Source organism: Pelobates fuscus, chromosome 3 (genome assembly GCF_036172605.1).
Source record: "Pelobates fuscus isolate aPelFus1 chromosome 3, aPelFus1.pri, whole genome shotgun sequence".
NCBI lineage: Eukaryota > Metazoa > Chordata > Amphibia > Anura > Pelobatidae > Pelobates > Pelobates fuscus.
In genome coordinates this window covers 217,459,509-217,474,548 of record NC_086319.1, presented here as the reverse complement: position 1 = coordinate 217,474,548, position 15,040 = coordinate 217,459,509, and the positions used below count along the sequence as shown (strand labels likewise).

At 38.3% G+C, this 15,040-nt stretch overlaps 1 protein-coding gene across 1 annotated transcript in view; it reads right to left on the bottom strand.

The window, feature by feature from the left end:
- Window positions 1-15,040, bottom strand: part of LRRK2 (leucine rich repeat kinase 2) — a 245,907-nt gene that overhangs the window by 57,129 nt on the left and 173,738 nt on the right. Inside the window, exons 37-42 of the mRNA XM_063448081.1 lie at window positions 10,086-10,277; window positions 7,195-7,341; window positions 6,708-6,808; window positions 3,524-3,714; window positions 1,971-2,131; window positions 1,493-1,663 (exon numbers count right to left, since the gene is read on the bottom strand). Coding sequence (XP_063304151.1) covers window positions 1,493-1,663; window positions 1,971-2,131; window positions 3,524-3,714; window positions 6,708-6,808; window positions 7,195-7,341; window positions 10,086-10,277 — 963 coding nt within the window. The remainder of the gene's footprint in view (window positions 1-1,492; window positions 1,664-1,970; window positions 2,132-3,523; window positions 3,715-6,707; window positions 6,809-7,194; window positions 7,342-10,085; window positions 10,278-15,040) is intronic.

The window sequence follows — 15,040 nt, the reverse complement described above, 5'->3', positions numbered from 1 at the left end:
GGGCGTCGGAGAGTTTTGCGGTGTGTAGCCCGGTAAACATGTAACAACTCCAGGTACCACCCCCCCCCCCCCCCCGGCCATGTCAGATGTATGGGTGGTAGTTGTAGGTCCGCGGTCAAATCTGCCAGATCCTCTGGGCTCTTCACCACAAACGGGCCATTAGGAGTAGAGGCCTGTAGTCCCGTGGGAAAAGTACAGCGGTAGCATACTTTATTGGACTGCAGGACCCGAGTTATGGTTTTAAGTGCTCTCCTGTATGACAGAGTTGCTGGTGATAAGTCCGAGGGTACAGTTGCAGAGGTATGTTGTTCAGCAGGACTTGGCCAGTGTCTCGGGCCTTTTGTAGGATATCCTCCTTTAATTGATAGCTGGCCAGGCAGCAGATTGCGTCCCAAGGTGGGGACTCTGGTGGGCCCCTGGGTCTCAGTGCCCTATGTGCCCGTACAAATTCGATATGGGCGGTTTCAGGGCGTCCAAGGAGTTTGTTAAACAGTCCTGTGAGGGTTGCGCGGATCGGGGTGTCCTGATCCAGGTCCTCTGGTATCCCCCTGATCCGGATATTTTGTCGGCGCCCTCTATTATCCAGGTCCTTGAGGTGTAGGGCCATTTGGCGTAGTTGTGTCTCATGCATCTGCACAGGGTGTTAGTAGTAGCATTCTGTGCGGTGGTCAGGTGATCACTGTCTGCCTCTAGCTGGGAGACTTTTTGGTGCAGGCCTTGGAGGTCTTCGTGGAGGGAGTGAAGCTCCGAGGTGATGTAGTTTCGGAGTTCCGTGTTCGCCTCCTTGAGGTCTGTCTTGGTGGGTAGTGCCAGCATCAGGGTCACCCATTCCGGTGTGCTCTCCAGGTGGGAGAGGGAGTTAGGCGACTCTGTGTGGTGTCCGAACTCGAGGAGTGCGGGTGCGAGGCCCACGAGGTCCCGGAATCATTTGAGGCCTGTGAAGCCAGGTCCGCCGGGGTTCTCAGGTACTTATGCAGCGAGGAAGCCGGGGTTCTCAGGTACTTATGCAGCGAGGAAGCCGGGGTTCCCTTGGGTGTTTCGGCGGGCTTACCGACGTGTGAGGCACGATGAGTTTTACCCATTTTGTGGTTTCAGTGAGCGGATGGATGAGGATTCGCGGCAAGCCTGCGGGGAGCACTCTGTTTAAGCTGCCATGTCTCACGGCCTCCAAGCCACGCCCCCTGGATTACCCTTTTAACTTAGTTCATGCTGTTAAACAATTCATGTCACCAAGCTTTTAAATACTAGTATTAGAACCTTTGGTCTTGTCTCTAGGCTATTCGTGTTGGTGTAAAATATAATTAAACCTATGGGAGACTAAACATTGCCTGAGAGATTTCAGATAGGTCTTGCTGAGTGAGAATCAGTTTGCAAAGGAGATTAAAGTTGTCTGTTTGGTAATTCAAATTATTAATGTATAATGCATAAAATAAACAAAAATAATGGGCAGTCATTACATCCTGAACTGAACCTTTAAGAATACAAGTTGTACCTGGTAATTTTCCTTGGATGGCCAACTCATCAAACTCATTGGGAAATTTAATGCCTTCAACCATTCTGGCTCCAGCCGTGAGAATGTCATACAATAACAACCCAAAGGAGTAAACATCAGCTTGCTGGTTGTAAATAACATTTCCTTTTGCAACCTCTGGTGCACGAAAACCTAAAAAACAAACAACAAAAAACACTAATCATAAGTAATCCTAAAATAATCTGAATTGGTTACTGCAGACTATATTATTTAACACTATTATACTTTTAATGCTATTTTGTTAAATAAGATGAAGTGGTCTGGATGCCTATAGTGTCCCTTTAATATTGGCTGAAAACAGACACCCAATTAATGGAAAAATTTTCATTTTGTAGCATTTCAAAATAGCTTTATGTTCAAGTACACAAATAATCTATATTATAAACAAATATATTTTAACCACAACTGATATGTTGTTTAAAATGCATGAATTTCTTACCTGGAGTGCCCTCTGGTGTTTTGATACCCATTCGACAACAGTACTGTGCAATGCCATAGTCTGCAATCTTAGCAATGACTGCTGAATTAGGATACAAAGTAAACAGTAGGACATTGTGGGGCTTTAAATCCCGGTAAATGATCATAGCTGAGTGAAGATATCTTTGGAAGAAAACACAAAAAACAGTATTTACTCTCTTCACAGTACAATAAAGAAGAGCTATGTAAGAATCACTAGTATTCAGTCTCTTGTTTTCTCCTCCAGTAAGTCAGCCAGAGAGATACAAAATATATTCCCACAAAGATGGAATTATGAATCGCTTTTTAATAGCAGACAAACGCATTTCTGAAACGTTTAGAGAACCGAGGAGGGCAAAAATTGTTTGTTCAGTGTGATATCCATTATCGAACTCATTGTGTCAATCCAACAGGTAAATCACTTTAAACAGAATTGTTATAGACAAGCTATGTTTCAAATTCTGCCACTATCCATTTGGTCCCACTTCTGCCTTCACAGCTCTATTCTATGTAATATGTTCAAACAGACTTTATTAATGACAACAAAAAAGGGTAAAAATTGCAAATTTATATTCTCACAAAGTGACTTTTCATACACTGTAGATAATGCAAATCTAGATCACACACACACTCTCCTCGATACAGAGATACACACTAAAAGACACACATTTTGTTTTGCATTTCAGTAGCATACACAAATCTATACTCACAGATACACACTTCCAAATACAAACAACCAGATACACACACACACACACACACACTGCCACATACACTTTCAGACTTATAGACACACCAACACGGTCATATATGTTTTCATCTGCCCTTAAGAGTAGCTTCTGTGGGGATCTGACTGTGCTCACTTTGGGCTGTTTTCTCCAGTCCTGCTTGGATTTCTTCAAGTATTGGTATAAAGTGAAATTAAACCATACTCTCCCAGTGCTACTGTGCAGACTTGGAAGGGAGAAGACAGCATGTCAGGTAAGGATCCCAGATATGTAAGAGTTACACAATCCAGTCCCGTTAGAGGACTGGGCCACATTGTTCTAGAGGGCCTCATTTGGAGACTAGCGCTGGACCAGGCCCAATACTGAGGTACTGGCAAACTGGTAATTGTAGTCCAATATAAGTGATCTTGAATATCTCATTTTTTCTGCTAATGTATTTTCATTGTTCGTAACAAAGGTATCGTCTGGTTAGAGGAGTGGCAATGTCTCTGCCTTAGAACTGGCAAACCCAGGTTTGAATCTGGTCAGACCACCTCACCAATAACTGTCCACGGGCAAGACACCCAAGATAAATATCTGCCTAACTCAAATCCTCATAGGTCCCCCTCATGGGTCAACTTCACTTTTCACCTTTCCCCTTTCTATAATCGTAAAGCGCTATGGAACAGATTGGCACTATATGTTTAGGAATAAAGGCTTCAATTTAATCAGCTTTCCAAATGATTCAACAGCTAGAAATGTGTTGGAATTGTTCTACAGTTCTCAAGGAAACACTTTTACAAATAACCTGCAACGCAAGTATTTATACCTCAATCCATCAGCCACATGTAGTGCTATCCTGTGTTGAAGAGTTCGAGTAAGACTAGCACTGTCTTGTTGAAGCAGGCGATCAAGAGAGCCTTTGGGGGCGAGTTCCATCACCAACATTCTTGGGCGAACTCCAGCTGCCAATAAATGTACTAAGCTGGGATGATGCAGGTGACTAAGTACTGTAAGTTCCTATACAACAATGTACATTAAAATAAAAAAAGTGGGTTATTCAAATCTTTGTTAATCAACTAAACCTATGCATTTTAAATCACATATGCTCATAGTAAACTTAGACAGTGCCCGTCATGCCCCAAACTACTTTTGCTCTTTTGAAAGAGCATAATATTTAATCCAATCATTGCACCAGCAGATTTGCAGGAGAAAATATACGTTGTTAGTAAAACATACTTAAAAACAGGTCTTTCTCCCATCACTTAAGTCTTTAGCATTGACTCTATGACACAGGCATTCTTTCTGCTCTCTTAAGCATAGCAACCACAGCACTTGGACAATGGTTGCTATGGAAACTCCCTAGTGCTAGCGCTGTCTAACGAGTACTGGAACGCCACTCCATCTAGATACTGTCATGGTCACAACAAAGCATTCTTATCCAGGGAAGGCCAGAGGAGGAGTAAAGGATGGACCAGAGATGGGTGTTACACAAGGAGTAACAGAAACAAAGCTCTGAAGATGGCAGCGCCGAAACAGAGATGAATGTATCTCGATATTTTAGATTCAAGTCAAAGTTATGAATAATTTTACGTACCTGCAATCACTCACATATACATTGAATACACCATATATCACAGTAATACATGGTGTATTCAATATATAAAGATTTACTCGCTTTTCCTCCATTCCAGCGCCACTAAGTGAGTGTTACTCTTCGTGCAACACCCACCTCCAGGACGTCATCTGCTCTGCCTCTGTACTTCTTTGATTTGCCCTAATTGGGACACATCCCCAAGCAGGGCAAATCTTGTCAGTGACATCAGCACGCTGGCTTTGTGACGTCACTCTATATCTATACTTCCTAGCCAGCGCTAAAATCCCAGGTTAGAGAGTTTCCATAGCAACTGTTTGTTTGGGATGACACAAAAACAAATATGAAGGCTAACTTTGGCCAGTGTTTGTGACTAAGTGGCTACTACAAAATACTGAACATACACCAATTGCAATACCTTGGGTAGTCTTCCTGGGCTACCACACGGTCTCAAAGGTAACATTACTACTCTGGAAAAATTCAATATGAAAAAACTGAAAAATGGAATGGGCTATATTTGACCCTTTAACTTTCCAAAACACCATAACAACTGTTAATGGGGGCTACTGTTGTACTCGTGAGACTTTGCTGAATCCAAATATGTGCTTTTTTTTGCAGTAAAAGCTAACAGTATTATGACTTTTACAGCTAAAATGTGAGGCGGAACTACAGTTTTTTTTTATTTTATTCATAATAAGTTATGTTTCATATATGAATAGTTCAGGAGAAGTTAAAGCCCTGTTTCTCCTGAACAAAATTATATATAATAAGTGTAGGTGCATATTATTATGATAAGTGTGGGTGCACAAAATATGAAAGAGGTGAACTACGGGTGAACAGACATATAGCACAAATTCCAGTTTTTGTTTACATTTTGTTTTGATCAGAACGTGTACTATTTACTCCCTCCTGAACGTATACAAAACCTTGAATTTGCGCTATATGTCTGTTCAGGCGTAATTCACCTCTTTCATATTTTGTGCACCTACACTTATCATATAGCATTTTGTTCAGAAGAAAGAGGGCTTTTCAAGTATTTGTATATTAAACATAATTTAATATGAATAAAATATTTAAAAAAATTGAGAAATTAAGAAAAAATTTTTTAGTTCTGCATGGCATTTTAACTGTGAATGTCACAATACTGTTAGCTGTTACTGCAATAAAGTGCACATATTTGTATTCAGCGATGCCTCATTAGTAAAACAGTACCCACAATGTACAGGTTTTATGGTGTTTTGGAAAGTTACAGGGTCAAATATAGCACATTACATTTTTCAGTTTATACACATTGAAATTTGCCAGACTGGTTATGTTTCCTTTGAGACCAAATGATAGCCCAGGAATGAAAATGACCCCCATGATGGCATACCAATTGCAAAAGTAGACAACCCAAGGTATTACAAATGAGGTATGTCCAGTTTTTTTTAGTAGCTACTTAGTTACAAACACTGACCAAAGTCAGCATTCATCCCATTGTAAGCACTATGGAATCTGATGGCGCTATATAAATAATAAAATAATAATACTAATTATATGTGTTTGTGTGTGAAAAATGCAAAAAACTAAATTGAACGCTAATTTTGTATGTGCATATATATATATATATATATATATATATATATATATATATATATATATATATATATATATATGATCAAAGTACTTTTATTTACTTTATTAAACTTTTTTGCAGGCATTAGGGGGACAGCCTGAAATGTCAGGCAGTCTCCATCCAGGCACTGCATAAGCCGGCTATTCCGGCCATGTGATCGTGAGGACCCCGCGATCCCATGCCCCAGGAGGGACTGATCGAGCAGTGGGGGTCTGCCTGAGCTACCAGGCAGATCCCAGGATCGCGACCATCGGTGTGGGATGTTCTATGCCGACCTCCGGCGTTTAGAGCCACCCCAAAAAGGACGGCATAGAATGCCCGCCGTCTTTAATGGGTTAAAAGGGGATTAAGATGCAAAAGAGGGGATAAGAAATTCAAGGGGAGGGGGGGGGGAGTTAAGAGACACAGAGGTGAAGATGTATTTTTGGGTAGATGGCTGTCAAACTGCATCTTCACCTGTTTAGCCCAAAATCCGTGCACTGACCCTGCGTAGAGAAGCAAGTCATAGTTTGTTTTCTGGCCCAGAAAATGTTTTTGTCTGTACCACTCCTTTGAGTTTAAATTTCACAGCACTCAAAGGTTCCTGGCTAAATATTTGTAATAGTTGCATATACAGAGAAGGTTGTACTTTTATATCCCGGAAATGATCTTTCAGCAATGCCTTTAGCAATGCCTTTAGTTCCTCGGACAGCTAGCTATTCAAAGCTTCCCACAGACAAAGATGAATCAAGAAAGTGAGATTGTCATGTGGAAAATGAATTAAAGGTATTTCACAAAATAATATATCAGAAAAATATTCATCACCTGTCTCAAGAGCCGTGGAGAAGTATGTTTGTTGAAGATTTTCACTGCTACATCTTTTCCTTTGTATAGAGCTCTATAAACCGATCCAAAACCCCCATCACCTGAAAGTATATTAATTTTGTATAAATGCAACTTTATAATACACTTATTTTGAAAGAAGTAATATGCCATAGTTTACATTACAAAACAGACCACCATAAATATAGAAGGACAATAGAGGTAGGTTGTATTATTTTTACATATGTGATATCCTTGATCAATCTGGATGTGAGTTAAAGCTTTGGATCATCCAGATTTCATTTCTAAATGTCTAGAAACTGGAAATTTTATGTAACAATATGCAGTATGATCTTCTTACACACAATGTTCATTACAATCAATGCATACACTGATATATCTACAATATATATATATATATATATATATATATATATACAAGTGTATCACAGTGTCTAAATTAGCTGTTTAAGAACATACAAAGGTTCACCTAATAAAAACTCAGGAGCCTGGTCAAACTCCAACTCCTCATTCGTCAGCATAATATTTCTTGGTAAATCCGCAAGCACAAGGTCAGGAGCGATCTGAGAGATTGGAATAGTTGATCTGTGGTCATCAGGGTTTACCATCAAGTCTCCTGCAACAATATAATTAATGTGATTTTTTTTTTTTTTTTTTTTAAAAAGGCCAAACATCTGTAAATCACTAGTATGCACATTTATTTTTTTTGTATATATCCAAATTTTAAAAACAACGAAATAAAAAATAAAACATTTTCCAAGTGTCAGCTAGCTTAAATGAGATAATGACCAGGATGCAAATGACCAGCACTCAACTTTAAATCATGGGCATATGTGACATGGACAGTTTTGGAAGGATGCTTGGTGTGTATGAGAAAATGTTCAAGCTTTGATATCCCCCTCTACAAAACCCTACCCATGATGCTTTGATTCAACCAAATCAGGCCAATGTATTATGTTTTTTTTTATTATTTGCAGTTTGTGTTGTTATCATAGATAATGATATTTGTGTCTTGTTCCCCCTCTTCCCTCCATCATTCTCACCACTACCTACTTTATTTTTATTTTTAGTTCTTTCTTCATTAGGGTTCATTGTATACCATTGCTTGTGATTCTTCTGTTATGCATCTCAAGTTTATTGTACTCTGATAATGACCCGGGATTTTTTATCATTGTAACTCTTTGGCCCTTGAAACGGCTATATATTATTTTTCTCCCATCGACATGATTTGTTCTAAGAACTTCAATAAAGTTCTATTTGAAAACAAAGAAAACAATCAGTAGAATGCAGACATCCCAAGACCCCCAGTAGGTCAGGGAGAAACCTGCATATTTAACATGGCTCCCGGACACCCGCACACCTTGTGTAATATCCCGAAAATTACACACACAATCTAACATACAATGTGTGTCAGATTCTGTGTGTTTAATTTCCAGGATATTACACATATATCCCCCTTCCCCCTCCCCCCCCACACTCTTCTACTGATTACTCATGACCGGGCCCCTGCAGTTTCTGCCGGCTGGGAGGAAGTGGTAAACACCCGGTCACTTCCTCCCAGCTGAAGAGACAGCTGCATGGGAGGGAGGATGAGGCCGCAGCAGCACCACAGGTGGAATGAGAAACTGGAGTGAGGAGCTACATGCTCACTCCCATCAGCCTCAGCCAGGACCCCAAAAGTAAGCTAACAGGTGGCTGCAATGTGTGTCAGCTTGTGTGTGTATGTGTCAGTCTGTACCTGTGTGTATCAGTGTGTATGTGCCAGTCTGTGTATATCTGTGTGTATGTGCCAGTGTGGGCATTTGTGTGTGTGCCAGTGTGAGCATCTGTGTGAGCATCTGTGTGTATGTGCCAGTGTGTATTTGTGTGTATGTCCCAGTTTGGCTAGCCCCAGATGAAGGCACACTAGTTTTAGAGCCAAAACGCAAGTCGGGCTAGCCCCAGATGAAGGCGCACTATTTTTAGCGTTGAAACGTGCGTCAGGCGTTACTAACTTATAACAGATATGTTCTTTTTTGTTTACTCATAACCAGTATTATGATTTAAGTTAGTTTTTCTTGACACTTTTTGGGGGCGTGAATGAGGGTCTGGGATTTTCATTGCTTACTGGAGATTAGTATGATTTGAATATGCAGGGTCATATCTAGACTGAGGTTCCTACAGTATTACCTGTTTTATCATAGTGACTTATCCTTTTAATGAGTAATGTAGGGATCTTTTATCCCGAGGTACTAGGTGGTGTCAATTGGATATATGTTACCTAGTATTTAGCTATAAATGGGACCTAACGTTATAGTTACTTTGTAGCATTTCATACAGTGTTTCCTTAGTCATGAGTAAGTTCTAGGAACTTTGATGCTGTAAAGTTTATAACCATATTGCAGACTTCAATACACCAATTAATTGGTTATCCTAAATATAGAAATCTCACAAGCTACACATAGCTAATTATAAGGTCCCTTGCCCCTACCCTGTAATACATTAGTAATTTAACGTTTTGTATTTTCTCATTTTTACCTATCCCTCTCTCCCCTATCAGTGATTTAGCTAATAGACCACTTTTCTAAGCTCTAACTCAATAAAGTAATTATCCACAATTATAGTGGCGCATTTAAGTAGCATTTTAGTCTTTTCTTAATTTTAATTTCACATGTATCACGGAGCTTTTCACTAATAGCTGCTACTTGGTCCCCCAGTCCAGCAAGAATTTATTTGATCAATTATGGGAATTTCCTTACATTTGTTCCTGGCGCTATGTATTTAGGGACTGAAGTTTTTCTATTTGCTTCTTTTTGTTACACTATAAAGGGTTAAGCCCTAATTTTGAAATTAATCCCAGGAGAGACCTTTCCTTTTCTTTAGATCGGTGTGTGTGTATGTGAAAGTGCATGTATCTGTGTGTCAAGTTGTGTATATGCCAGTGTGTATATGCATGTGTCTATGCGTAAATAGTTGTAATATGTTGTGTGTGTGTGTGTGTGTGTGTGTAGGCCTGCGTGGGGGGTGGCGGTATGTGGGGGTGCACATGGGAATGGGGGTGGGGGGGCAGCCACCTCCTTGAAATGAGGTTTTACAAGTTGGAATATCTGAGAATGGTGTATAATTTAAAAATCTAACAGGTAAGTTCAGCCTAGTCATTCTTAAGGCCCATCTACACATTTTACAATAATTAAAAGTCAAGATGAGCAGTATTTAAATTTACATGTCGTGCTTGCAATTTAATTTGCAGGTTTGACAATTTAAAACATTAGAGGGGTTAATCTGACCAGTAACAAAGTATTTAAATAATTTACTCCACTCTGAATGACTACAGTGCACATTATTTGAGGTTGAACAATCAACATATTAGACATGGCTCACCTTCTTCAGCTTTCACTAGTAAATCTGAAAGTAATATTTTTTTGTGTTCTTGGCCATCATCAAAGCTATACAACACCCATTTTTTTAACAGTGTTTCACTTTCTCCACAAATATCAGTTTCCAATAAACCTGGAAACCACTCTTCCATTAGAGAATCTATATGGTCCACAACTTGCCCCAGTAAAATGCAACCTGCAGAAAAAATATATTTATACAAATTATTTCATAAAGAGTGTTCATTCTGTAGAAGTATAGAAGGTTGCTAGATTCATGTAAAATTTGTAACAACTTAATGAGATTTTTCAAGTGTGTATTACTATAGTTCTAATGTAATTACACTATGACATATTTATATATTACTTTTTAAAGGACACATACTTTTTTTATAATCTATGAAATGGGAGCGCTGGGTGGGGAGAGGCTGTGTCATAACATGACAAAAAGTTTGATTAAAAAAGTAAGAAATGTGACCGTTTCCCTTGTAACAATGTTCCCTTCACTAATATAGGTAAATCGCAACGTATACATTTTTAAAAGTTAGTTATCCCAGAACATTTTTAATATATATATATATATATATATATATATATATATATACACATATATATATATATATATATATAATTTTTATTTTTTTAAATAGCTACTTTTTAGGAACAACTAAGCATAGAGAAGTGCACAAAACACTGCAGATCGCGAGTATGTTTTGGATATAAAAAAAATGTACAAACAAAAACAAACGCTAATAAAATAAAATTTATAAACACTTAAGGTTAAAGTAGTTTCAGTTTGTTAACAGAACATGAGGTAAAATTAGGGAGCACTAGAAAATATAGAACAGATGCAGCATCACTGCACAGAAATCACATGAGTCTATTATCATGTATGAAAAAGTAAAAAAAAAAAGTGTGTTGGCGCCTCAATTAATTACAATACACTATTTGTGCAGTGTTTACCAAACACCTATACATAAACATAAAAGATAAATCATGCAAAATTTACTCCCAGTGTACATACACATAAACAGAATACTTAGTATAATAATTAGTTTCCAATTGTCAATAGTATCCAGAACAAATACATTTAAAATTACATAAATCGAAAGAAAACACACATACTATAACCTGTATATAATGACATATTATGCCAAATAAGAATTTCACTCACATGACAGAGAGCCATATCAGGCTGTATATGAAAAGCCCATGTGTGCCTATTCATGCCTTGGTCTTAACAAGATACAGGACTCAACATAAGGTATGTAAAATTTTATGAATGCAGCATAAAAAATATGGAAAGACATTTGGACTATTCCTTTACTTTACCGCCTATATAACTAGTAACTAAATAATAAAAATAAACCGCTAGCTGTCAGTATGGAGTTAATTCCCTATGGTAGAAGTAAAAAAGTAAGACATTGTCACGTTAACACCACACCCAGTGAAACTATAAATTCTATTGTAAAGGGGGGGGGGGGGGGGGAAGACTTTAGTAACATTGTGTAACAAATCTTAAAATGTAACAAGCTGTGGTAAACCTCATGCAGACTTTATTCCAAAGTTGTCTACATGGTTACCAATAGAATTGACATAAAATCATTGAAAAAAAAATCAAGGTTTGGAGGAGAATATCTGGAGAATAAACAGGGGTCAACTGATAAAAGGAAAAGGAAAACTGAGTGGGAAGTTAACTCAGCTGGGAGTCTTAATAATTGTCCTTTTACAAGCTGTACAAGCCTTAACCCCTTAAAGGAACACTATAGGGTCAGGAAGACAAACATGTATTCCTAACCCTATAGTTCTAAACCCACCATCTAGGTGGCTTGCCCCCCACTTAGCCCCCTTAAAAAGTATTAAAACTCACCTTATTTCTAGTGCCGCGTAGGTCCGCCGGCACTGGCCCCGCCCCCTTGGTGACATCATCAGAACTGCTGATTTTTAGCCAATCCAATACTTTCCCATGGGGAAAGCATTTCACTGGCAAAAATCAGCAAGGGGGTGGGGCCAAACACTGTTTTGGCCAATCAATACCAGTTTATAGAGATGCATTGAGTCAATGCATCTCTATGGAGGAAAATTCAGAGTCCCCATGGAGTGTGTGGAGACACTGAATGGCAGTGCTGCCTACTGTGCAGCACTGCCTCAGGAAGAACCTCCAGTGGCCATTTGAGTGGACACTTGGAGTTGTCCCTAGGGGCAATGTAAACCCTGCCTTTACTCTGAAATGTGGAGGAGGACTGGGTACCTCCACAGGTAGCTAAGCCCAACATCCCCCCTTTTAGTGCCAACGCAGGAATTAATGTCATTGTGCATGCTTCACACCCCCTGTTTGACATGTCCTTTTCTTTATTCTGTACCATTTACCTTTTTGCCTCAGTAAAACAGAAATTATGGGGTGCATTGGTGCACTCAGGGGACTTTGCAGAAAACAAACTGGGGTGTTTTCTGGCAGTAACATTTAACCAGCTGGCTAAAATCAAAATGCAGAATTAAAAAATTACCACCATGCACATTCTCTGATTTTTTTTTTAGCACATTGGTTGAGGGAAGGTTGTTAAAACACCACATATACAATACCCTGGCATGTCTACTTTATAAAAATATATACTTTCATAATGGTAACATTAACTGGGGGATGCAAAAATACGCCAAACTGAAGATAGGCCAAGCATACCTATATATCAAGTTGAAAAACTGACATGCACAAGTCTCGATCGTGGCCTTTTGGCCCCAAAACAACCTAGCAACCTATGCATGGGTGGTATCACTGTACTCAGGAGATGTTACTGAATACATATTGGGATGTTGTCTGGTAGTGATACATAACAGGATCTGTAAATTCATGCCTAAATTGCAATGTGTGTGAAAGAAAAACAAATAAAGCGTTTGAAGGCTGGTGGTAGAATTCACTGCATGAAAAGTGTTAAAATACCACCATTTAAAATACCCTTGGTTGTATACTTTTTAAACATATATGATTTGATGGGGGTAAAATACATTGTCCGGCTTCAAAAATGTCCCAAATAGGACATGGGCGCTGGTTCACTACATGTCAAAATTCCAAGTTGGAAAACGGATATTCACACCTGCCAAATTTTGCCTTTTAGTCCCCAACAAGCCTATACATGGGTGGTATCACTGTAGCCATGAGATGTCGCTGAACACATATTGGGGTGTTGTTTGGCAGTGACACATAACAGGATCTGTTAATTTATGCCTAAGATACGTGTGTGAAAAATAAAAAATAATAATTACTACCCAAATGTTTGACAAAGGCTAGTGGTAAATTCAGTGCATGAAAAGTGTTAAAATACCACCATTTAAAATACCATGGGTTGTCAACTTTTCAAAAATATATGGTTTGATGGGGGTAAAATACATTGGCCGGCTTCAAAAATGTCCGAAATAGGACATGGGCGCAGGTTGACTACATGTCAAAATTCCAAGTTGGAAAACGAATATGCGCACCTGCCAAATGTGGCCTTTTAGCCCCCTAACAACCTGACAAGCCTATGCATGGGTGATATCACTGTACTCAGGAGATGTTGCTGAACATATATTCATGTGTTTTTTGGCAGCAACACATAACAGGATCTGTGAATTTATACCTGAAGAGCAATGTATGTGGAAAAAAAAAATTACCTATGCGAAGTTTGGCAAAGATTGGTGGTAAAATGGCATCAGAGAAAGTGTCAAAAAATCCTTAGATGAATACCCTGGGTTGTCTACTTAAAAAAAAATATGTACATATGTAGTGTTTTTCAGAGAATTATTACAGATAGCGTTACAATGTCACTATTGATACATTTTAAAAATGTATATTTTGAAACAGCAATGTCCTACTTGTACTTATAGCCCTATAACTTGCAAAAAAAAGCAATAAAGCATGTAAACACTGGGTATTTTTAACCCCTTCAGGACTGGACTGTTTTAGCCATGTTGCACGTTAAGGACCAGAGCTGTTTTAGTACTTTTGTGGTGTTTGTGTTTAGCTGTAATTTTCCACTCTCTCATTAACTGTTCCCATACAAATTATATATATTTTTCAGGACAAAAAGATCTTTCTTTACATACCATTAGTTCTATCATATAATTTATTTATTTTTTTTAATCATAAAATATGGTGAAAAATTGGAAAAAAAGGTTTTTTAGTTTTACTTGAAAAATCTTTTACTCATCTACAAAAGCTAATGAAAAAAAGTGCTAAATAGATTAAAAATTTTGTCCTGAGTTTAAACCCTTAAGGACGGCGGGGCATGCTTTGCCGTCCTTGGGGACCGGGCTCTAAATGCCGGCGGGCGGCATAGCACGTCCCCTCCGTCTTATGTACTTGCCCGCTCGCCGGCGATCGCATCTATTGAGTGAAGGGTAGACTGGTGTTTTATATATATATATATATATATATATATATATATATATATTATCAAAATACACGTAGAATGATATGGATGATATATATATATATATATATAAAGATATATATATATATATATATATATCTATATATATATATATATATATATATATACAGGTACCCTATATATATATATATATATATATATATATAATTATATACGTCCCAGGTCCCAGCACTCAATGCTCCCGGTCTTTTAATGCTCCGGTGCTGTCTCCAACCAAATTGTATACGATACCAGTAGAGAGCACTCAGGAGTCTTTCAAGGTAAATTTAATCTGTTGCTTTATTGTGCAATTACAAATTCATACAACGTTCCAGTCGATGTTTCATTCTGTAAAATACTTTTTTCAAGACAATTGTGTATGTGAGATGGAAACCTTATATACAAAAAATGCAGTGATCCTATTTTGAGGTGAACAGGTGAAATGTAACAACGGATCAGAGTGATGTCATTAATGACGTAAACATGTTTGAATTACATAATAAATTGAAGTTAACCCTATGTGTAGCCGGTATGTGAAACATACTCTCGTGTAGAT